Source organism: Bombina bombina, chromosome 6 (genome assembly GCF_027579735.1).
Source record: "Bombina bombina isolate aBomBom1 chromosome 6, aBomBom1.pri, whole genome shotgun sequence".
In the NCBI taxonomy this organism is placed as follows: Eukaryota; Metazoa; Chordata; class Amphibia; order Anura; family Bombinatoridae; genus Bombina; species Bombina bombina.
The window spans coordinates 479,883,413-479,909,370 of record NC_069504.1 but is presented as its reverse complement, the minus strand read 5'-3'; the positions used below and the strand labels follow the sequence as shown (position 1 = coordinate 479,909,370).

At 37.3% G+C, this 25,958-nt stretch overlaps 1 protein-coding gene across 1 annotated transcript in view; it reads left to right on the top strand.

Annotated features, from left to right (window-relative positions):
- Positions 1-25,597, top strand: part of TPM1 (tropomyosin 1) — a 37,713-nt gene extending 12,116 nt beyond the window's left edge. The window contains exons 3-10 of the mRNA XM_053717303.1: positions 5,981-6,114; positions 6,927-7,044; positions 7,201-7,271; positions 8,586-8,661; positions 9,781-9,843; positions 9,938-10,007; positions 10,732-10,810; positions 25,350-25,597. Coding sequence (XP_053573278.1) covers positions 5,981-6,114; positions 6,927-7,044; positions 7,201-7,271; positions 8,586-8,661; positions 9,781-9,843; positions 9,938-10,007; positions 10,732-10,810; positions 25,350-25,353 — 615 coding nt within the window. The 3' untranslated portion in view covers positions 25,354-25,597. The remainder of the gene's footprint in view (positions 1-5,980; positions 6,115-6,926; positions 7,045-7,200; positions 7,272-8,585; positions 8,662-9,780; positions 9,844-9,937; positions 10,008-10,731; positions 10,811-25,349) is intronic.
- The last annotated feature ends 361 nt before the right edge of the window (positions 25,598-25,958 follow it).

Below are 25,958 nucleotides of genomic sequence, written 5' to 3'. Positions count from 1 at the left end.
AGTATTTTGAAACACTGCAATCTAATCATTTTCGAATCCATATTGGCTGTGGAATTGTTTCAGTTAAGAGACTTAGAAGGGTGACTTGTATCCAGGCAGCAGGGCCAGGGTGTAAAGGGCTGTGTCTGTAGAAGGGAATTCCAGGCATGCAGTGGGGCTCATCTGGCTAAGGGGAGGTAACTTTAAGTTTGTTCTTGTCTAACCTGGGAGATCTAAAGTAGATTTTCTCCTTGCATACACATTCACCATATGTGCAAACATACACACACCCCCCCCCCCTTTTTTATTTTCTGCCAGAAACACCAGGTAAGCAGAAACATATTGCTGCATGAATTTTCACAATCAATTAACCACAATGAGCAGATAGGGAAGAGAACTAGGTGTTTATGGCCTACACTCCACTTTGTCACTAGATTTAGATGATTGCACTGGTCCCTTTAAGGAATAGAGGTAACTATTCTGCATTGTGGCTCTTAAAAATTTGTCCCCCTGGGGCTGTGCAATACAGGAAACGTGTACTATTTTGTAGCTTCTTTCATTAACAATGTTGGGAACCACAGAAATTCAGAGTTTATTTATTTTAACTGTGTGTGTGTGTGTGTGTGTGTATATATATATGTGTGTGTGTGTGTGTGTATATATATATATATATATATATATATATATATATATATATATATATATATATATATATATATATATATATATATATATATATATATATATATATATATATATATATATATATATACATACATCTCTGTCCTCATTGTTCTTTGAAGCCAAAGTCCATAGGCACGTGGAAACTGGCCTGAGAAACAAATCCTATTTTTTTTTCCATCATTTAAAATTTAACCCCAATTAGCAGCTCATTGGTATCCTTCATTAAACACTAGAAACAATGTATGCCTTATGATTGATGCAGTGAGCAGCAAACTGTGTATAAATACATAATGCGTAACAATAAATCAAGCATACAGTTTCTAGTAAAAGTTCTACCTGCTTTTCTGCGGCATATGCACATATCCTGTGAAGGCCATGCACAAGTATTCAAACACCCTGCCTGCTCAGAGTGCTGATGGTGGTGCGTTGCTTCTCAAAACATAATTTGTGCCATACAAGCAACTGCTGAATTTCTAAAAAGGTGTAGTGTTTGAATAATTGTACATGGGTCCTCACAGCATATGTGCGTATGCCAATGAAAAACAGTAATGACTTTTAATAAAAGCATTTTGTTAATGAAAGTATATTGCAAACATGTTTATTTCAAATTGAAATGCACCCATGCACATTTGTTTTTTGACCTTTCTATCTCTGTAAGATGTCAATTGAAGGTTAGAACTTCTTATTAAAGCTTTTTTGGTTACTCTACAGTCACCAAAAGCAGATTAAAGGGACGTGAAAAGCAACATTTTCCCTTTCATGATTTACAGCGTACAGTTTTAAACAACTTCCCAATTTTACTTCGATTATCAGTTTTGCTTTATTCTCTTGGTATCCTTTGCTGAAGAAGCAGCAGTGTACTACTGGGAGCCAACTGAACACATTGTGTGAGCCAGTGATACATATATGTGCAGTCGCCAATCAGCAGCTAGTTTCCAGTAGTGCATTTCTTCTCAGGGGCCTACCTTGGTATACCTTTCAACAAAGGATGCCAAGAGAATGAAGCAAGTTAATAACTGGAAAGTTGTTTAAAATGCATAAAATTTATTTTTAAATTTACTGTCCCTTTAAATAACCTATGCAATTAAAGGCTGTGCTACTACATTTATATGTTTAGACCAAGCCACCTTTATGAATGTTCCATAAACCCTAAGAATATCTGGAAATTAAGTTTAAAAATGGGACCTGTTTGTAAATTTTTGTGCATATACACTGTGTGACTGGGAGTTGCCTCTTAACAACAGGTTTTTGAACTTTCCTTTCCTTATAAGGCCACAAGTCCAGCCTTGTAGTACACTGTGCTATATAGATGTGTCCTTCCCTCCAGAGGCCACAAATTCTCCTGTGACATAACAGGAAGTACATTAACACTGTAGTGCCACTATGCTTTAATCAAGAAGTTCCTATCAGACCACATTCCTACGCTGACAATGCTGTCAGTGGCTTTCTAGTCCTATAGAAATTTAGAAAGTGAAATTACACACATTATGTGACCAGGGAGAAACAAAATCCTGTAATGTCATATCTAGCTATTGCTAACTCTTGAAATAATCTGGCAGTTAAATTGTTAATACAACCTCCTATTTATATATAAAAAAAAACAGCTGTAGAAGCTGCATGCAAATATTTTGCCTACAAACCGTCTGGTCTGTTTATGTGTAAAGATCTTTTGTGTGCTTCTGTTTAACCATTAAGCTGCTTGGATATTTCCAAATACTATTTTAAAGGACTATTGGTCTAGATGTGCACGCAACCTACCTAGGTATGCTTATCAGCAGAGAATACCTTGAAAATAAGGGTACATTGGATAATAGAATTCATTTTTTTTGCTTTATTTGAATTCTGAAATAAAAAAGTTTGTATTTTCAGAAGATGGGTAGGTTAGAACAGGCAAATTGTAATCTCCCCCCCCCCCCCCACACACACACACACGCACACACACTTGACATTTAATTGTCCCTACAATGAGTTAGCCTATTTGTGGCACTGGATCATGAGATTATTAAAATGGTGGTAATCTTTGTTTAGGTAAAAAATATATTGTTTCTGATTCCTTTTATTTTATGGCCAACCTCTAGCTTTTTCCTGCTGTTAAAAAAAAAAAAAATAATAATACAAAAATGATTTATTTATTTTTTATTGACATTTTGGTGCAATATAACAGCAAGTTATAGGCTAGAAGATGTAAAATCGCACAGCTTATATTGCTTACATTAAGGACCCTTACCTGGTCTGCACCACTGAGTGACTATTGTTGTAAATGACCGGGAGGCTGTGATTGCTACAAATTTGGCCAGTGATATTGCATATATCAGGATTACATTTAAAATTGAATAGATTTTATGAATAATTTAACTTTTTAAATTATGAAAAGGGTTAACTATGCATACATAGCGATGCAGGGCGTATTTTCCCACTCTGCAAACACTTTCCCACTCTTGCATCCCCATTCACAATATATTTAAGTACATTCATTTTTGTGCACCTACCCAAAATCCTTTGCAACAACTTAACCACTCTAACGAGTGACTAAGACAGGTCAAGTGACATTCCACTAAGTCTTTCTCTAACACAGAGAAATCTGTTCAGTCTGTATGCTCTACTTGTCATGTTTTGCACTATTTGGTAGAGGTCACACGAGAACTAATAAGACTATAGGTGATGATAAAAAAAAAAGGTGTTAAAACCATGTCAATTGCACACTCAATCCATGACTTTGTGCTCATGCAGCCCACACTGTATTGTTAAGAAATATATCCCTGCTATTTTGCAGGTAAATATGATGTGTATATTTAATATGAACACTTGTTGAAGCAATGTCTGACAGTGTATACACTGCATTACACAATAGTGAGCTAATGCCTGTATGATGATACTTTATTTATATGACCACATGCATAAATTACATATTTCCTCTTTAAAAACTTCTTTGTGAAACTTAAAGGGACACTGAACCCAAATTTGTTCTTTCGTTATTCAGATAGAGCATGAAATTTTAAGCAACTATCTAATTTACTCCTATTGTCAAATTTTTCTTCATTCTCTTGGTATCTTTATTTGAAATTCAAAAATGTAAGTTTAGATGCCGGCCCATTTTTGGTGAACAACCTGGGTTGTCCTTGCTGATTGGTGGATACATCCATCCACCAATAAAAAAAAAGTGCTGTCCAGAGTTCTGAATAAAAGAAAACTTAGATGCCTTCTGTTTCAAATAAAGATAGCAAGAGAACGAAGAAAAATTGATAATAGGAGTAAATTAGAAAGTTGCTTAAAATGGCATGCTCTATCTGAATCGCGAAAGAAAAAATTTGGGTTCAGTGTCCCTTTAAGTGACTTTGCAGTTTTAAACAGAATAAACATGTAAATGTTTAACATCTTTGTGAAACTTACATGGGATATTACACTTTTGGTAATGAAGCAATCTGTTTCATACCTTGTTCCTAGCAATGGAAGCTTCAGGTTAGTACAAGAACCCACTCGCAAAAAAGAGGAAGTTAAACTGTACATCTTTATATTGCTTGAGAGAGAAGTGTAACCATTCTAGATATTTATAATCTATATTTTCTGTCTCTGAAGACACTTCCTGTTGGAAAATGAATCACCCTATTGGCCCAACTAATAGTAATACTATTCCATGACTTATCAACCTTTCGCTCTACAAATGTTACACCCCTGTGTGCATAAACTGTAAGATAACCTATCTGACAGCTCATTTTAAATAGTACATATTGGAATGCCATAGTACGCCTAGCCACAAATAATCTTTAAAGGGGGAAGTGTCAAAGATTTTGAACTTTTTACTTGTATCTCACATATGTATGTGATGCACTATACTAACTACATGCTAAACTGCTTTAAATAGAGTAAATGCAGATTACCAAATTTTAGGGGAAAGTTTGTCTAATACATTTTTTTTAAGAGTAAGTAGTAAACACCTTTAACACCTATTTTTTTTATTTATGATTATTATTATTATGATTATTATTATTAAACCTATTTGTCAAAAATCATAATTTTGAAATTTAATTTCATATTAAGTTATTCTTAATGGCGTAGATTGATGTGTTTTTTTTTTTTGTTTGTTTTTTATAGTTTTGTAACCATTTATTCCACTATATATTGGCAACATCTGCAATACAAACTGTTCAGCAACGATTGGCTGAAAGAAGGCCTGTTAGCCAGAAACCCTGCTCGGAAACCATCTCCACAATTTTTTTTTTTTTTTTAAATTAATATTCTTTATAGAACTACTTGATACACCTACAATTTCAGCAATCTTGTACTGCAACATGTTTTTTTTTTTTGCCTTCAATAGGCCGACCGCTTGAATGACTTTCTTTAATTAAAAGTCACTGTTTACCCATCTGTAAAAACATATACATTGTTAATTTACAAAATATTTTAGTAATATTACAACATCAAATTTCACATAAATATGTATTGCAGATTTTGCCAATATAACATGGCATAAGAAATAGTTACACAAATAAATCAATCTACACTAAGAATAAATAGGAAATTAATATCAAAATTAAAAATTTTGACCAATGGGTCTAATAATTTAGCAAGGTACTGTATAAACACACTACTTTGCAAAAGATATGCATTTACATCTGTCCTGTCCTTAAATGGTCAGGCTTTCCTAGGGAGATCCCTTGACCAGCGTTTTGGGATATGAAACCCAAATTTTTTTTTCTTTCATGATTCAGATAGAGCATGCAACTTTTTAATTTACTTCGTTCTCTTGGTATCTTTATTTGAAAAAGCAGGAATGTACGCTTTTTTCCCCAGCATATGGGTAGTGCTTGCTGATTGCTGCATTATTGCTTTTTTCAAATAAAGATACCAAGAGAACGAAGAAAAATAGGAGTACATTAGAAAGTTGCTTAAAATTGCATCCTCTGAATCATCAAAGAGAAAAAAAATGGGTTTCATATCCCTTTTTTAAGTATTTTTATTTTATTCCTCTACTGCATTTAGGACCAATAAAATGAGCTCCTTCACTGCTTTAGGCAATAATTATATGTAAGATGTTTCAAGGTCAAATAAGCTATAGAAAACATTCATATAAAATGACATTTATAAGCTATTAATAAGAGATAAAAATATAGAATATAAACCTTAGCGTTATGGGAGTCGCGTTACTCCATGTGTTAATATTAATGTTTGGTAGCAATATAGGTTGTGATTTCAGGAGCAGCTATATTATGCTAAAAAAGACCATGGTGCATTACCAGGCTATGAAAGGTTAGTGGTTTTTGTTTTTATACTTGTGTTAGACTCACCTTTATTTATTTATTTATCTATCACCTCATAGGCTGAGGGTGATGTAGCCTCATTGAACAGGCGCATCCAGCTGGTAGAGGAGGAGTTGGATCGTGCTCAGGAGCGTTTGGCAACAGCCCTTCAGAAACTGGAGGAGGCTGAGAAGGCTGCAGATGAAAGTGAGAGGTTGGTAATCTGCAGGAGTAGTCAAATCTATTTAAAATGTAGGTACCAGTAAGAATATTTAAGAGCCAGACCATGGGAGCCAGGATTAAATATCTAGGAGCCAGTGGCTACTGGGTTTGTTGAGTTCTGTCTTAAAGGGACAGTCAACACCAGCATTTATGCTTAAAAAGATAGATAATCCCTTTAACCATTCCCCAGTTTTGCACAACCAACACTGTTATATTAAGCATCTTCTGACAGCCCCCTGATCACATGACATTTTATTTATTAGCCAATTAGTGCAGTGTCTGCCACAAGCCATGGGCGTGATCACAATGTTACCTATATGGTTTACATGCACTAGCTCTCCCCTGTTGTGAAAAGCAAATAAGAAAGCATGTGATAAGAGGCGGCCTTCAAGGGCTTAGAAATTATCATATGAGCCTTCCTAGTTTTAGCTTTCAACTAAGATTACCAAGAGAACAAAGCAAAATTGGTGCTAAAAGTAAATTGGAAAGTTGTTTAAAATTACATTTTTTTTTTGGACTAGACTGTCCCTTTAGGAATGAACATTTCTGGTAGACATTATACAGTTGATTTTATTAAAGTAAAATTTAAAGGGATGGATAGGCTGAGAGGGGGGGATAGAATAGAGCCCAATAAGGGAAGGAGTGAGAGATTAAATTGCCACATCACCAAAGTCCAGGGAGCCCATGACTGTAGTTAGCCCACCAGGATACTCTGGTACATGGGAATAGTATGCACTATTTGTGTATAGCATTTTATGTAGTGGTCATAGCTGACCATGCCCAATTTGTGTTCCTGTTTTATAGAGGAATGAAGGTCATTGAAAACAGAGCCCTGAAGGATGAAGAGAAGATGGAATTGCAAGAAATCCAGTTAAAGGAAGCCAAGCACATTGCTGAAGAGGCTGACCGCAAATATGAAGAGGTGAGAAGTATTCTGATTATGTAACCGCACACTGAACTAGGTTTTGTTAGCCCCCCTCATACGTATGATGCACTTGTGGGTCCACTACTTCCATTTCACTGCTGCCCTAAATATCTCATGGTATCGTTTTAGTATTAATTCTTTCTTTTTAAATAGGTTGCACGTAAGCTGGTGATCATTGAGGGTGATCTGGAGCGTGCAGAGGAACGCGCTGAGCTCTCAGAAAGGTAGGAGTAGCCAGTCCTTCACAGACTGGACACCAATGCATGTTCTGGCTGACCACTATTTGTAACACTAACTGCAAACCTTTCCCTTTAACTCATTTATTACAATTTACCCAATGGCTTTTGCACACTGATGACTCTTCAAAAAAAGATGGGTTTTACCTACTTTGAAAAAAAATCCCCATTTAAAAAAAGTCTTACTAGAACAGTCATGTTAAACAATATAATTGCAACTATAATTTCAATAAAAAATAAGTGAGAGAAGGAAACAAAAACGCAATAAGCCATATAAGTTCTAATGCTGGGATAGTAACATTGTCCCTTTTTATTAAAAAAAGACACTTTTTTTATTTTAATAAAGAAATAATTATACCTGGACCAGAATAAAAAGTAGTTTTTTGTTTTTAAGGACTGAAATTCTACATTTTATTTTTTTTTTTTAAATATTTAAAACCTAACATAGTAATTTCAAACCTTGTTGTGTTTTTTTTGTAGATCTTGTAATTCCATTTTTTATATTACAACAAATATCAGTGCAGAGTTGCTTAATATTTGCTTGATAACCCTGCTGCTTGGACCCTAACACTATAGGGGTACATATTATTATGCTTCACAGCATATAGATGTCCCCTTCCATGAATAACCATGTATTTTTCTTTGCATGCTCCACATAATGTGAATGGCTTGTTTCGCTTTTACTTAAAACACTCATTAACAGCCGCTGTCGGCAGCTGGATGAAGAGCTGAGCATAAAGGATCAAACACTCAGAACATTAGTGGCCGCAGAAGAGAAGGTATTGCCACTTGACCGTACACTCCTCTTCTCTCTGGTTACTGGGCTTCAGTATCCTACACGGCTCAATCTAAAGCAGTGCTTTTGCTACACTTTCCTCTGGCTCCAGTGGTCTTCCTAACCTTTATTTTTATTTACTTTTTTTTTATTATTGCATAGGTACCTTCTTTTTTTATGAAGCCAACATAAAAAGCTGAAACAAACTTTTTTTTTTTCTTTTCTAGAAACGCATTAGTACAAACGTACCACTTTTTAAAGGCTCTAAAAAAAATTGCAATGTCTAATCTAAGTTGCAAATTTGTGGATAGACTGCATTAATCTGTATGCAATTTGCTACTACTCTTCATTTTGGTAATCTGACAAAACATGGCTGTAAATACAGATGTGTAATTGGCTTTTTATTTTGGCTTTTCTTTCCTCTGTTCCAATTCGGTTTTTCATTTTCTCTTTCCTGTCAATGTTTTGTTTTCTTCACTTGTCCCCACTCCTCCTGCCTTTGCCTCCTCCCCATCCCATCCATGTAGCAAATGTGCCGAGCTTGAGGAAGAATTGAAAACTGTTACCAACAACTTGAAATCTCTGGAGGCCCAGGCAGAAAAGGTAGGATGAGAAAATCCACTGATGCGCAGCTGTGAGTTGACTTTTTTTTGAACACCGAGCACTCCTGCTGAAAATAAACTGCTTTATCCCACAGATGAGAAGTAAAACTAATTTCTAGCGAATTCCCATAGAGTAGCCACAAACTTCCCTAGATAAAATGGCATTCTATAATACTGGTCTGTTACAGTTTGGTTTGGAAAAAGTTAAAATTTCATTCCCTGCCCATACATTTGCTTCAGACATGCCCCCTTGTCATTTGTTTAATCATTTGCATCTGCAACATATCTGACTAATCTTCAGATGTTGGAAGGGTCTCTAACCGTGACTTCCCGTGCTCTGTATCCTGACCAGCCCCTGTAAAGACCAAAGAAGTTAAAATCTACATTTTTATACAGTGTGCCAATGACTAGCTATATTTATCAACCCCCCCCCCCATCTTAATAAAAGTACTTATAAAATATACACCCCTTCAGGTCCATTATTTTTCCTACATAAACGTGAATTGTGATTTATTTAAACTTTTCCAAACCATTATAAGATTGACTTTTTTTTTCTGTTTTACTCCCCTAGTAAAGTACATTGTGCAATTCTTTTTCTTTCCATTACTATAATAAACCTGCTCCATATATGTCCCTGGGGCTTACAGTGTTGCTTCTATAGGAGTGACGTTTTATTCTCTGTGGTAGAGGGTTTGTTTTCTATTCTTTTCTCTCAGTTTCCAACATATTAAATACCTTTTTAGATCCTTTATGGTGTTTTTTTTTTTTCTCTCTCATACTTATGTATGTTCAGGCATTTAGTGTGTAAATTATAAAAGCATGATTTCAGTGTTTTTTGGAATTTTTATTATATTGGGATGAGAACTATAGCATTCAAGTTTTATTTTAAACGAGTACAGATACAAATGTTGTTTTTCTTCTTGTATTGCTATGTGATCTTTCCATTTGTACACAGGCCTGCTACCTTAACATATTAAATTAATCAGCATCACTGGGTTACAGTTCAATAGTTGGTTATTAGAGGTTCCTTTTGAACATATTTCCATTTTGTCTCATCTGAATATATAGCAATAACTACCTGTTGAGTGGGGCTAACTGGATTGTAATGTTCTGCTTACAGTATTCCCAGAAGGAAGACAAATATGAAGAGGAAATTAAGGTCCTTACAGACAAACTAAAGGAGGTCAGTATGTTCACACTTCTGTGTACAGTAATTTAGAGTGGCCAGTTTTTGTTTTCTCTTTGTCTAAATACTCCTATTTTCCTCTGTACTGCAGGCTGAAACACGTGCTGAATTTGCAGAAAGAACAGTAGCCAAATTAGAAAAAACCATTGATGACTTAGAAGGTATGACTATTTTTTTTTTTTTTTTTTTTTTTTTAAATATATAATTATCCAACTTTGACTTCCTTGCCACTCAAGTGGTTTTCATTTGATTTTTGTATCAAGCAAAACATTCAATATAATTTCCTTTTGTAATATCAATGAACAGATTGTCTAACATCTTTGACTAGCCTTCAATACCTTTAGGTAGTACAAATTACTTTGAACTCCAGAATGCTGTATGGACACTATTGCATGTTTTTGGGACTGTAACAATGATACAAAACATCAGCTTATGGGTAAAAGAAAATTTGGAGTAGTATTTTTAGTATAAGGATTATATTCTGTTTTTCATTTTCACGTCCTGTAAAATGGCCTCATTTTTTTTCCATACTTCATTTTCACAAGCTGAAATATTCTGTCTTTCACTCGCTAATCCTTTTTTTTTTCTCTTTTTTTCTTCTTTTATTTTTTTTTATATTTGTTTATACATTTTCTGGCTGGGCTCTCCACTGCTTCACCACGCTGTTTGCTTCACCCTGTTCCTGGATCGTGGCTTCCCAATTCTGTTCTTTTCGCCATTGATATTTTCCCTTTTTGTCATTGTTACTGTTTATTTCTTACCTATTTTCCCCTGCTCTCCTCTTGTCTTCCAACCCCCCCACCATCCTATTCCCTTTCTCCTCTGTTCAATCCTTGTGTCCTGCCTCATTGCTACCTTCTGCTGTCCCACATTCAATCTGAGCAGATGAGCTCTATGCTCAGAAACTGAAGTACAAAGCCATCAGTGAAGAACTGGATCACGCTCTCAATGACATGACTTCAATGTAATTTTCCTATCTTTTGTGTCCGCTTGTGTTCGTTCCTTTCCACTCTTAATAAAACTCACATCCTACCCTCACCTTCAATTTTTATTTGCTCACTTGTTTTGGCTTTCTTTTTTCACTGCTTTTTTACCTCTGTTTATGCTACTGGCAAAATGTTCAATTCTAAACATATCACAAAAAACTTTCACTGAAAAATAAGTTACTTATACTTCTTGTTAATGAATCAGTTTAAAAAAAAACAACAAACAAAAAAACAAACTTTAACATCAATCTCTTTTTATTATTTAAATGCCAGCACTAAACAGATGTAAATTCTGCTTTGTCTTTACCTTTTTCTATATATAATGTTTTTGCTTCACTTTGCACTAAACTAAAAACTGCTGATTTTATATTATGTAATTACCCTGGCACCAATGGCTTCTTCCAGCATACTTTATTAAATATGTAAAGTTCTAAATATAACAGTTATTACAGAGACCAAGTAATTAGTAACATTAGTTTGTGTAAATTTAAAGGGATGTGTAAAAAAAAAAAAAAAAAAAAAAAAAAAAAAAAAAATTCTAACAGAATTTGAATGACACTGTTGAAATAGTATTTTATTTATATTAGGAAAATAAAATATTTCTAAACTATCAGAGCTTTTGTTAGAACTTTTTTTTTTTTTTTTTTCTTGTGCCCACAACCAGCCTCTGATGTACTGGTTGGCTGCATGAGTTGTTTTAATACCACCCACCCCACTCGCGCAGCATGGGGCCTACAAGTGTATCCACAGTGGGTGTCTTGCTTTAGAGGTTCTAATGAAAGCTCTGATAAGAATTTAAAGGGATATTTAAAGAACCTTGCAACATTCAGGCTGTGAAAAATAAAATAATGTTCACTGATGGTGGCGTGTGTACAATACATGGAACTTTTTTTTTTTTTAGCTTGTATGTAAGGTTTTTTTTTTTAGAACAGTATATTGAGGTTATACAAGCCTGGCATGCTGTTAACTAGAATGTCCCATTAATCACATAAGGCACATCCCTAACTAGTGATGAAGTATATATGATGAAACAAAACAATAAGCTTGTGATACACATGTCCCCTGTCCATCATGACAATTACTTCCATGCTAACTTACAGCAATATCCAGTGCTTTATATTTAAATTTAAACTTTTGAGTGTGCCAATATGTAAGAGTTCTAATCTCACACTCATTCGTTTTGTTTTTTTATTGGTCACAGCCGATGCTGCATGCAGTGCAGTATAAAATTTACTATGAAAAGATTAGAGTTAACAAAGTTCTCATTTAATACTATTCAGAGAGCAAAAAAATAATCAATTTTTATTATCAAAATTGCCTCTTTCTGTTGATACCCTCTGTTAAAATCTAACCCCTTTCCATAAAGGTATACAGAGGTAGGTCATGTTCATAACACTATCTCTACTAGTTTTAAGCATTCGGGCGCTAACAAATGCGGAACAAGGTGGCCACAAGCCATTCGGCTCTATTCAGACCCGGGTTTATTCTTGTGAAATTACAACACACAGATTGTGCAGATCTCGGTGTATTCCACCAGGTTAAAGACGGCTCCAAAAGAGCAAAATGCTGCTTGTGGTTGCCGCCTTAAGCATTCCTTAGCACCAGTAGTGCACAAATGTAAATATCTTCTAATCGCTACAATTTATTAACAGCTGCCATATTGTCCTGAGCCTCATGCACTGATAAAACATAGCAATGTTTGTATCGAGAGGTAAATCTTGATAACGGATTTCACTTCTACCTAACTCATTTAAATTTAATTTGGACTTCCATGCTCCCTTTAACTGTACTTCTATCATCTATAGCGTTTATACCAAACTCCTTTTTTGTTGAGCTATAACAGCTCTTGATTTTCGTACATCAGCAAACTGCAGATCTAAACATCTGTGCCCAAGCAAGATTGTCCTGCAGTCTTTGCCTGTTAGTTATTTCTTTGGCCTGAGAATGAGAAACAACCAATTTATAACCTTTCATTAGTTCTCATCTTTCTTATCCAACTCCATGTCAAGAGCCAAAATCTTGGAAAGTTGATGTGGTAGCTGTGATATATCAATTGCCGTATGCAATATTAGCCCAATTTTAAAATGCTTTTTCTGAGCTTGAGCACAGTGGGACAGTCACAGTGGTTATACCACTAACCCCCTTGATCCTTGACTGTTGAAGCAATGTTGTACTAATTTAGTATCTTAATGCACAATCCTTTAGATCAGCACAAATTTGCTTTTTTTGTGAAAAGCAATTTAATGCAAATAGTTCAATGAACATCATAAAACCAACATTTATTTTTTTTATATTCTGGACAAAATAACTTTTCTTTATATAAAAAAAAATAAAAAATGCTTGTGATCTATGTGTAATTCTAACTAACATACATTTTGCTTGAAGAGGCAAATATTCCCTAGCATTTTGGTTGAAGCCATTGGTGCAAATTGAATTAGGTTTTGCCTACTCAGTTAATCGCCACAAACCCTGATTTATGAAAAGATAAAACTAATGACTTACCTCCTAATTCAACACCTGCCTTTGCTATATCATCAATAATATGAAGAACTTGCTGTCAAAGCCGACCAATTTATTGCTGAGCCTAAAATTGTAGTTCAAATTTTAAAAATATGGGCATGAAAAGAGGAATGTCACTTTCAGAACTGGAATCAATCTGAAACTGTCAGACTGCCATATTTTAACTACCTTTTTAAAGGGGCAGGTTATTAACTACTTATAGTTTTAATTCTACATCTAGAACAGCAGGTTATAAGAAAGCGACCTTATAACCGATTGGCGTGTACCTAGTAAAACTGGTCCAATAGTGGACCATTTCCTTTATATAAAAAATTAGGACACTAAGCAGCCTTTAGGTACAGTCTTGTCTGTATTAGTGAAACACTTCTAGTGGAAGACAACCAGTAAGGTTTAAAAAAGACATATATACAACTCCAAAGCAGGGCCCTTTTCTAGCAATTAGGGGGTTATCACAGATGTTTGTGCTTGTCTGGCTTACCATTGGTATTATGAGTTGAAAGTAAGCGCAATCACTTGAGCGCTATCGCTAGAATGATTACAGCGACATCAGAGCCCTGATTAACTGTTTTGCACGACAAAAAAGTTGCACAAAACACATTAAAAGTACATTAATTTTTATTAGATAGCGTTATAACTTTTGTGCTATGTAAATAAATGTATGTATTTTTTAAAATATGGGCTCAGATAGGAGATCTCAGGTGTTACAGCCCTTTCACTCCCCCCCCCCTTTATTTTTATTTTTTCCTACATACGTATATGTAATATTGCATTGAGCTCTTTGCAGTTAAAGGGACATTATACACATTTTTGCTTTGCATAAATGTTTTATAGATCTATTTATATCGCTCATAGCTTTTTTTTTAAAAAAAAATGTATAGTTTTGCTTATTTTTAAGTAACGTTGCTCTGATTTTCAGACTCCTAACCAAGCCCCAAAGTTTTAGGAGAATACCAACAGATACCTACTCAAGCTTGCTTTTGCTTGTGTAAATGGTCTTTTCATATGCAAAGGAAGGGGGAGGGGGGAGCGTCTTATTTCCCACTTGCAGTGGGCTTTCAGCTACCTTTTCAACAGAGCTAAACTGAGAGCTTCTAAGTAAGTTTTTAAACAGTTTTATACTGATTTTTATATCAGTATCTGCATCTTATTCTTTATAGTAGTGTCTTACATGCAGTTATGAGAATTGGTGTATACTGTCCCTTTAAGTAGATTAAAAATGAATATTGCATAAATATGCTTTTTCAAGGTTTTAACTGTATTTACTGTAAATATTTCATTGAAAAGTTCTACACATAGCATAATGTTTTATGTATTTTATAATATATATATATATATATATATATATATATATATATATATATATATAAATTTTCATCAGATATATGGATATGTGTAGTAATATTTATGAATACATAGAACATGTTATGTGAAGAACATCGGAATGTGAAATATTCATATTTTCATATCGGGTTAGTGCACATGAGAATATGCGATCAGGTTTGCGCAAGAGTGGGGTGTTAGTTTTTTTTTTATTTTTTTATTATTTTTCTCCATTGACTTCTAATCGGGAATACATGAACGTGCATGCAATATTTTAAGTTCGGATTTTCACGCTCATCAGTTGGCGTGCAATCAAAAACAGTTTACTTTCAACTCCTAATACGAGCGTAACCTGAACCGGGCAAAAAGCTTACTTCTAGCGCACTTGTAATCTGGCCCTAAAACTTTTTTAACATTTAGGCCATTAATATGTCACGCACACTGGGGATAGTAAGGAATAACACTATAGAGTTAAAGTGAATGTAAACTTGAGCTTATTAGCTCGTCATACGATAGAAGTTAAAAAATGAATGAGACTTTCATTCACGAAATGTTTAGTATATACTTCAGAAATGGTCTGATGAAGGGGAGCTGTCCCCGAAACGTCACATAAATAAAAGCTTCTATTGCTTATCCTTAAGCCCAACAAGTGCTGTCTTCTATTACCTTGTATCTCTACCTGCATTCAGCACCCTGGCAACTGGACACCTGTTTGTGCGACTGCACCAGTCTCTGTGAATATCTTCAGAGAGATATTTAACATGAAATGCTATAAGGATAAGAGACGGTCCTCCGCCGCCATATGCAGCAATTGATTGACAGATGACTCATCTACAATTAACTATTATATTGGATGATAAGTGTGTATATACTAAACATTTCATGAATGAAAGTCTCATTCATTTTTTTAACTTCTATCATATGACGAGCTAATAAGCTCAAGTTTACATTCACTTTAATGCAGGTGCTGTATTGAAGAAAATTAATTGTAGATTCTGGAGGCTATAATGGGGCCGGCTCCAAAGCAGTGTTTATCAATTCTAGCCCCAAGGACCCATAACAGGCCAATTTTAAGTATTTGCGTATCTGAGAACGATTGAGACGGTTATAATTGAGCTAATGAACAACCTTCAATAAATATTTTAAATCTGGCAGGAAAAAGGGAGTTGCAGTAGATGTGTCAAACGTAATCCTGAGGTCGCCTGCTGCTCACCACTAGCCTAGGCAAATGGTTTCATGTATCTATAAGGGGTCTACAATGGTTCCATCTGGGCAGTGCCATTAAAACAATTTAGATGACATGAAGCATTATAGAAATTTACTTTTCTGTCTGCATGTCTAGCAGCAGAAGGCAGCCTATAATTATAGGAGTTGACTAGCTGCTCTATCTATGTAGATATATATAGCTTTGCCATTGCTTTTTGTAATTAGAGGGCCGCGAATTATCGGGTATTTGTATAGCGCCAACAGATTCAGCAGCGCTAATTGCAGCTGTGCACCACATTTCTATTCCCAGCAGTAAAGGGGTTAATTAGGTAGCTTAAAAGGTTACTTTTTAGCTTTAGTGTAGATATTACCTTCCCTACCTGATTCCTTTCTCAACCCTCACTGATCACCCCCATCTTAGGTACTGGCAGACAGTCTTCCAGTATAAAATTATTATTCATAATATTTTTTTTTTTCTCTAGCGTAGGGTCCTCCCTCCCCCCCCCCCCTCCCGCCGGAACTAGCAGAATATCGTTAGATGTGACACACTGTCACAGTCTGTAACAATGAGGCATCTGCCCATATATGGAACCGGAGCACCGATCTTGCTCCGGGTCCATATGCGGCAGATGCCTGGAGCTTCAAGAACTCAAGCTCTCGGCTGTAACTTAGAGACACTAAACCCAAAATGTTTCTTTCAGGATTCAGGTAGAGAATACAATTTTAAACAACATTCCAATTTAATTCTATTATCTAATTTGCGTCATTCTTTAGATATCCTTTTGTAGAAGAAAGTGATGCACATAGGTGAGCCAATCACATGAGGCATCTATGTGCAGCCACCAATCAGCAGCTACTAAGCCTATCTAGATATTCTTTTCAGCAAAAGATATCTAGAGAATAAAGCACATTGGATAATAGAAGTAAATTAGAAATTTTTTTTTGAAATTGCATGTTCTTTCTATATCATGAGAAAAATTAAGTTTTATGTCCCTTTAACCCCTTAGTGACCGGACCACTTCAATTTTCTTACCCTTAAGGACCAGGTCTTTTTTTTTTTTTTTACATTTCTGCGGTGTTTGTGTTTAGCTGTAATCTTCTTCTTACTCATTTACTGTACCCTCACATATTATTATATACAGTTTTTCTCGCAATTAAATTGACTTTCTAAAGATGCAATTATTTTCATCATGTCTTTTCATATTTTTATAAAAAAAAATTTATAGTAAATTATAAACAATTAAAACACTTTTTTCTAAATTTGACCCCCAAATTCTGTTACACATCTACAACCACCAAAAAACACCCATGCTAAATAGTTTCTAAATTTTGTCCTGAGTTTAGAAATACCCAATGTTTACATGTTCTTTGCTTTTTTTTGCAAGTTATAGCGCAATAAGTACAAGTAGCACTTTGCCATTTCCAAAGCGCTTTTTTTTTTTTCTTCTTCAAAATTAGCGATAGTTACATTGTAACACTGATATCTGTCAGGAATCCCTGATTAACCCTTCACGTGTGTGTATGTAATTTTTTTTTTTTTTTTTTTTTTTTTTTTAAAGTAGACAACTAAAGTATTGATCTAGGCCCATTTTGGTATATTTCACCGCCAAAAGCGATCAAATAAAAAAAAAGTTCCCTATTTCACAAACTGAATTTTTTTTTACAAATAGCTTGTGCAATTATGGCACAAATGGTTAATGCTTCTCTGGTATACCCTTTGGTCAGAAATAGCAGATATATATGGCTTTGGCATTACATTTTGATAATTTAGAAGGCTGCTAAATGCCACTGCACACCACACTTGTATTATGCCCAGCGTTTAAGAGGTTAATTTTAGCTTTTGTGTAGAGATCAGCCTCGCACCTGACCCTCCCCCACCTCACAATTGTCACCACCATCTTAAGTACTGGCAGAAAGCCTGCCTGTACTAAAATAAAAGGTGCTTTTTCTTCTGAAAAGGGAAGAGTCCACAGCTGCATTCATTACTTTTGGGAAATACAGAACCTGGCCACCAGGAGGAGGCAAAGACACCCCAGCCAAAGGCTTAAATACCTCCCCCACTTCCCTCATCCCCCAGTCATTCTTTGCCTTTTATCACAGGGAGGTTGGCAGAGAAGTGTCAGAAGTTCAAGAGTGTCTCTCATAGAGGGTAGTACTCTTCACAATGGGACTGGAGTTTTTAGTAATCCTGTCAGCCTCTCAGTGAGAGCATGGATGAAAGTTAGAGTCCGGAAATGCAGGGAGAGTTTTCCTGCGAGCCCATCCCGACTCATATTAACAGCTCCTTGGTAATCAGCGTTGACGAGTTTCGCTGCCTATCTGTCTTCATTCAAGTCCATGTCGGAAGCGAGGCTACTATCTGTCACACTTGAAGGGCCGTGTTCCTGTTCCACGGTGAAACTGTTTCATTTTATTTCGATATGTAATGTTAACGAAACAAGGTAGGGTCCAAGTGGGACTCCTTTTTATCTTAATAAGGAATCATGGGTTAATATCTCCTGAAGGGGGTTATATGGTTATATCTGCAAATATGTAGCTATACTTAGGCTCACGGCCTTCTTTTAATGACTACATCTTTCCAGCCATTGGGGGTGTTAAAGGGTGCCAGTTGTTGGTTTTTTTTTTTTTTTTTTTTTGTAATTTTTGTAACCTAAGATTATGGAGGGTTATGAGTGCCAATCTAGGTTGGCTGTTCGGGGTTCTCGCCTGGGATACTGATCTGTTTTTGCAGAAATCATGGTTCTTCAGGTCCCCGGGGAACCATTATTCCATTCTTGGAGTGGGAGGTGTGTGTGTGTGTGACCCATGTGGTCTGGTGTGCCGAGTGATTAATAATTTTGCATTTTCACTCGAGGGTTCTTCCGGACGCTGACTCTTTAGCCTATTAAGCATTTAATTGCGGTGGCGGAGTTTCCTTCCTCTCCTCCTTGGGTGGATCATATGGTCGGGATGCGCGGGCATAACTTTCTCTGCTCAGAGTTGGGTTACTCGGAGTTGGTGTGCAGGGGTTCGCTGCCTTCTGTGGGGAGCTACGAAGCTCCAGCTGTTGCCTGCTTAAAGAAGATTTTGGAAGATATATTCTTCAAGGATCTCTGGCTGTTGTCTCTTCCATTACCCTTGTTCTGACCATGGTCTCGACGTTCGGGTGTACTTCTGTCCTTGTTGCAACTCTAGCCTTGGGGCTTGTCGGTGAAGGGGCGAGGTCGGTTACGGAGAGCCGCCCTTCTGGGGTCAGGTAGTTGACTATTTATCCTCGATGCTCAGTTGGGGGCTTCATGGGCGGTGCCTTAAAGGGACACTGAACCCAAAAAATTTTCTTTCGTGATTCAGAGCATGAAATTTTAAGCATCTTTCTAACTTACTCCTATTATCAACTTTTCTTCATTCTCTTCTCTTGGTATCTTTATTTGAAATGCAAGATTGTAAGTTTAGATGCTGGCCCATTTTTGGTGAACAACCTGGGTTCTTGCTGATTGGATAAATTCATTCACCAATAAAAAAGTGCTGTCCAGAGTTCTGAACCCAAAAAAAGATAGATGCTTAGATGCCTTTTTCAAATAAAGATAGCAAGGAGTAAATTAGTTGCCTAAAATTGCATGCCCTATCTGAATCACGAAAAAAAACATTTGGGTTCAGTGTCCCTTTTTAAGTTCGGATGGCGAGCAGGATATAGGGTTCTCATTTGCCTTCGGGTGTTGGTTGCTCCCTTGCCTGTGTGTGTAGCAAGTATTAACGCTTGCTTTCTGTGCGATCCAGGTGCCCTGGGAGCTGAATCTTAGACCATTAAGGAAGTCCTTTGTGACTCTTCGGTTTGAGGCTATTGCTATATCACCAAGTCTACGGACCTTAGAGGTGCGTTCCTCCTTGGAGGCAGCTTAGGGTTCCTCTGGAAGTTGGATCTTCGTTTCATTCCTTTTTCGAGGACCCTGACCCAGGTCCGTATCTCTCCTTGGATGGGTGTGGACAATTTGATCTCACACTAGATGTTTGTGGTCTTGTGGGCCTCTCTCCATAGAGGCTGGGGCGCTGTGAGAGATGTCTCATTTTAGGTCCTTCTGACGGTTCCCTACTGGTCTTCTGGCGCATTTACGCTGTTCCTGTATACTCCAGGTACCCTCACCTGGGTTGGTGATATGGCCGAGGGGTCTCGCCTCCATGGTAGGGTAGGTTTCCGTTGTTTATTCCTTCTCTTCCAGGGTGAGGGTAGGGCTCTCTGGGTTCAGTTACCTTAGTATTGGGAGCGACCTGTGGGTCTTGCCTTGTAAGGGTCTTTTCCCTTCTTCCGTTCCAGAATCCTGGAAGAGGAATTTGCAATGTGACTGGTTCCTGCAGCGGGAGGATGAGGGTTTGATCCCTATGGGGCTCCTGTTATATGTTGGATTCTGATATATGGATGCTGTGGGTCTGAAGGCCTTCTTCCATTGGGATGTGCTCCTTGTTTTTAGAGATGACGGCCATGTAGGGGGTTTCATACCCGAGCACAATTTCTGTCCTGACTCAGGGTAGTATACCGGTTGTTGTAACAGTCGGCGATCTAACTGGGGGCTTTGTTTCTACGTTGACCCTTCCTTCCTCTTACGAAAGTCTGGTATTCTTGTCTTTGGTCTTTACTAGCCTTTGGGCTGGGACCATTATCCTAGAGGGAAGATTGGGGGTCGGTTACTCTATGCAGCGTTGACTGTTTTCCTTAGAGTCGATTCTCTCCTTTGTGGTAGGTCTTGGATGTCCTCCTCTTTTCTTCTGGGAGGTGGCACTCCTTGGAGCCTGATATTCAGAGGGCTGTGAACCCTTGGAAGGTTTGCAGTTGAACCCAACTACAGCTATTGCACTTTGAGGGTGTAACCAGCTATGGCTAATTGCACTTTGACTGGGTGTTTGCAAGCTTTGAAACGCCTTCGGTATTTGGGTTTAGTAACGGTGAGTCCGCTTTCTACCTGGAAGCTGGCCGTTGGGAGTTCCTGTTCAGACGGTGGGTGTTCTCTTTACTAGCTGCTGGGATAATTATCCTATTTCTGCTGTCTAGCTTGCAGATATAGATCTGATATGAGGCATCGGGGAACTCCTGGTTTTCCTGGAATACCTTTTTGGGTATGGGTCAGGGTTATGAGGGTGTTCCTCAAGTCCTTTTTTGGGACGTTTCCCTGGGTGGATCTCTTTTTCTTCAGTCCTTGTATTTCTAGGGAGTATGTCTCCCTGGGCGTTGCTATTGTATGACAACCATGGGTTGTTCTATGTTCTGCAGAGTGGAATGATCCTTTGGATTTTTCTTGAGATTTGGTTCGCCTTTTTGGGGGCAGATAGCTATCCTTGTCTTGGCACCTTCATAAAAGTCGTGATCCGCGGGGCTGACTCTTCGGAGGTTGTTGGGCTTGACGGACTCTCTGGAACTGAGTGGTTTAGTTTGGCTTTGCCTGCGGTGTAACTAATGTGTAGTTTAACGGGGCTTTCCGGTTTTCACCCATGCCGTCTATAATTTTTAGGGTGTCGAGTACTCAGGCTGTGGTGCTTTTCAAAGGGGCCGCCTTTTGTATCCACCCGTTGTTTACATTCAGTGTCCTCTAGCTTGGGTATTCTTTTCCCAAAAGTAATGAATGCAGCTGTGGACTCTTCCCTTTTAAGAAGAAAAACCTTAATTATGCTCACCTGATTTCATTGTCTTCTTAAGGGAAGAGTCCACAGCTCCCATCTGTGTTTTTATCTATGAGGCGGCTGTAATTTTTTTTGTTCTTCTGGCACCTTTTTTTACCCTGATGTTTCTCCTACTGTTCCTTGTTCCCTTGGCAGAATGACTGGGGGATGAGGGAAGTGGGGGAGGCATTTAAGCCTTTGGCTGGGGTGTGTTTGCCTCCTCCTGGTGGCCAGGTTCTGTATCTCCCCAAAGTAATGAATGCAGCTGTGGACTCTTCCCTTCAGAAGAAAATGAGATTATCAATTAAGCATTTTTTAAAAAAAAAAAACTAATATTATTCTGCAGTGTTGGATCCCCTTCTACCTGTACACTGCCATCTTAGGTACTGTATCTTGGGTAGCTGTCTGCTAATAACCAGTTTTTAATATAAATACCCAATTTTTCTGTAATGTAGCTGCCCACCCTCAATACCCTACCCCCTCCCTAGATCCCTTTCCCAACACTGGTTATGCCTTCATTTCCCCCCTCCCTCTCCCTCCTTCCCATAGACTGTCACTATAGTATTCCTGCACACTCGGGTACAGGATCCGGAACTCCCTCCAGCAATGGGCCGCTTCCCTGCTATGGCTCCCACCCACCAACAATCGGCACCATTGCTGGCCGATGCAGAGAGGGCCACAGAGTGGCTCTTTCTGCATCGGTGGGTAAAAAAAGGATATTGCAGGATGCTTCAATATCGAGGCATCACTGCAATACCCTTGAAACGATCACGTCCTTGGTCATTAAGGGCCGGTTTTTGTAGGACGTGCCTGGCACGTCCTGTCGTTAAGGGGTTAAAAGCCGAGACTGCTATACACACACACACGACTTGCAGTACGATAGGCAAAGTACTGCGAGGTGTGTGTATACACACGTCTGTTTGGCTGAAAGGGTTAATGAATATCTCTGGAACCAGGAATTTAACCCCTTAATGATAACTGACGTACCGGGTACGTCATGCAAAAACTAACAGTTAATGACAATGGACGTACCTGGTACGTCAGTTGTCTAACAGAGTGCTGGAATCGATCGCAATCGCTTCAAGCAGCTCTGAGGGTATTGCAGTGATGCCTCAATATGAAGGCATCCTGCAATACCCCTTTACAAGCCACCGATGCAGAGAGAGCCACTCTGTGGCCCTCTCTGCACCGGTAGCGATGGTGCCTTGTCCGGGTGAGAGGGAGCCTGCGCGTGCACGCGCATTAGCCACACTGACACCAATGAGAGCAGAAAGGCAGAGTAAGGTTAAAAAAAATAAAAAATAAAATATAAATGGATCTGGGAGGGGGGTGGGGGTATTGTGGGGGGGGCTGCTACACTACAGAAAGAGTTAAGTTAAAAATAAAATAAAAAAAATACTTTGTTTTTTTGGGGCCAAACTGGGTACTGGCAGACAGCTGCCAGTACCCAAGATGGCGGTAATTAGGTAGTGGAGAGGGTTAGAGAGCTGGAGGGGGGATCAGGGAGGTTGGGGCTAAGGCAGTGGTCCATCACAGCTAAAATATTTTATTATTTTTATTTAAAAAAAAAAAAAAAAAACTCTTAGTACTGGCAGACTTTCTGCCAGTACTTAAGATGGCGGTAAAAATTGTGGGGTGGGGGGAGGGAAGAGAGCTGTTTGGGACGGATCAGGGGGTGGGATGTGTCAGGTGGGAGGCTGATCTCTAAAATTAACCCTGCAAGCTCCCTACAAGCTACCTAATTTAACCCCTTCACTGCTGGGCATAATTCACGTGTGGTGCGCAGCATCATTTAGCGGCCTAATTACCAAAAAGCAACGCCAAAGCCATATAAGTCTATTTCTGAACAAAGGGGATCCTAGAGAAGCTTTTACAACAATTTCTGCCATAATAGCACAAGCTGTTTGTAAATTATTTCAGTGAGAAACCTAAAATTGTGAAAAATGTAAAGGGTTGTGTGTTTTTTTTTGGGGGTTTTTTTGCTCGCATTTGGCGGTGAAATGGTGGCATAAAATATACCAAAATGGGCCTAGATCAATACTTGGGGTTGTCTACTACACTAAAGCTAAAATTAACCCTACAAGCTCCCTAATTAACCCCTTCACTCCTGGGCATAAAACACGTGTGGTGCTTAGCGGCCTTCTAATTACCAAAAGCAACCCCAAAGCCATATAAGTCTGTTATTTCTGAAAAAAGGGGATCCCATAGAAGCATTTACAGCCGTTTGTGCCATAATTGCAGAAGCTGTTTGTAAATAATTTCAGTGGGAAACCTAAAGTTTGTGACAAAATTTGTGAAAAAGTGAACTTTTTTTTTAAATTTTTTTTTATCGCATTTGGCGGTGAAATGGTGGCATGAAATATACCAAAATGGGCCTAGATCAATACTTTGTTTTTAGAAGACAACCCAAATATATACATGTCAAGGGATATTCAGGTATTCCTGACAGATATCAATGTTCCAATGTAACTAGCGCTAATTTTGAAAACAAGTGGTTTGAAAATAGCAAAGTGCTACTTGTATTTATTGCCCCAGAAATTGCAAAAAAAGCAAAGAACGTGTAAACATTGGGTATTTCTAAACTCAGGACAAAATTTAGAAACTATTTAGCATGGTTGTTTTTTGGTGGTTGTAGATGTGTAACAGATTTTGGGGGTCAAAGTTGGAAAAAAACCACACACTTTTTCTATTTTTTCCTCATATTTTATCTTTTTTTTTTTTTTTTTTTTAGTAAATTATAAGATATGATGAAAATAATTGTATCTTTAGAAAGTCCATTTAATGGTGAGATAAACGGTATATAATATGTGTGGGTACAGTAAATGAGTAAGAGGAAAATTACAGCTAAACACAAACACTGCAGAAATGTAAAAATAGCCATTGTCATTAAGGGTAAGAAAATTGAAAAATGGTCCGGTCATTAAGGGGTTAAATACAATTTCAAGCTTGATTCAATGTGGCATAACTAGTTATAGTTAAACTGGAGCACAGGTGAAATAATCGGCTAATCGGTATCTGTTGGGTAATAGCAGGTTAGTAACCATGGTTGATTATTTCACCTGTGCCTGGCCTGTTAGGGGTACTTTAGGACTGCCGTTGAGAAACACTGGTATAGGTCTTTATCTCAAATATTAAAAAAAAAAAGACACCACCTTTGCTCTTCTCTCCAGCCTCTTGGTACCACTTCATAAATTATTATTTTTTCTATTTATATATTTAGTTCCATTTTCCCCTTCTGTGTATTTTCCATTTTACATATCTCCACTATATTCATACACAAAACTATTTGATAGCCTGTTTACTTGGAAATTCAGCAGAATGAATAACTCCAATACTGAATAGCTCTAATTTAAATCTCGGCTCCTCACAAAGGTAGTTGTGGGTACTACAACCAGAGAAACAGCATGGGGGTGTACAGTACTGATCCATATAGCCCTAAATGCCCTTCTGTAAAATGGGACCTTTATTAGTTTTGATGCCTGTGAAGCCATTGCCATTACAACCCCTTTCTGCAGAATAAGCATTTAAAAATAAAATTAATACAAGATTTCTAGAAACATTTTTAGCAGTATTCGGTGTAGATTTATTTATTTTTGTTCCCATTTTAATGGGATACCAAAAAAAGTTTACCCTGTTCAGTGCAATGTACTGCAGTCTCTTGACAGCAAATTGTATAGGATGTCCCACAACAGACCATAGGCTCTAATCCTACTAACCAAGAAATCTAAACAAGTGTTTGTAAAGATGTCTGCGCTTCTTGTGCTGTCGGCTTTTAAATATTAAAATAAAAATTTGATTTAAACTTATTTTTTTTTTTTATATTTTTTTTTCCTCTCTGTGCAGATAAAATGTTTTTCTTCACACGGCCATCTTTCTACCTGGGCTGGATACTCCTCTTTGAGCTGTCCTATTCTAGCCTCTTCTGGGAACTCTTAAATCTGTCCTTCTGCATAAAACCAAAAGTCACCTTTCTGCTGTACAGACACTCTGTAAAATAAAAGACCCACTGTGTATTTTCTCTCATACTTTTCTGCTTTATTTATTGAATGCCTTTAAATAATGTTTAATAAAACTGCAAATCTATACTCTTACTTGTAGGGCATTCCTGTGTGTGCTACCTGCGCCTAAAACTATGTTCTAGGCTTTTTTTTATTTTTAGTTCTTCTGCCTCTTGCTAGCTTGACTCTTTGAGTACCCCTTGGATTAAGAGCTACATATTTCTTACAGTATACTCAATTGTTAATAAACCGAATACTTTTGCAATTTTGTTTATTTTAAGAACATTTTTCTTAAAAAAAAAATAATAATAAATAAATAAAAAAACTTGTTGGAACCCCTTTACGAAAAAGGGGAATGTTAAGTCAAGGATGGAGTAGTTTTGTACTTGTAGTATTTACTACTTTTCTATTGCATGACTCACATTTTTATACCAGCTTACTAAATGTGTGAGCT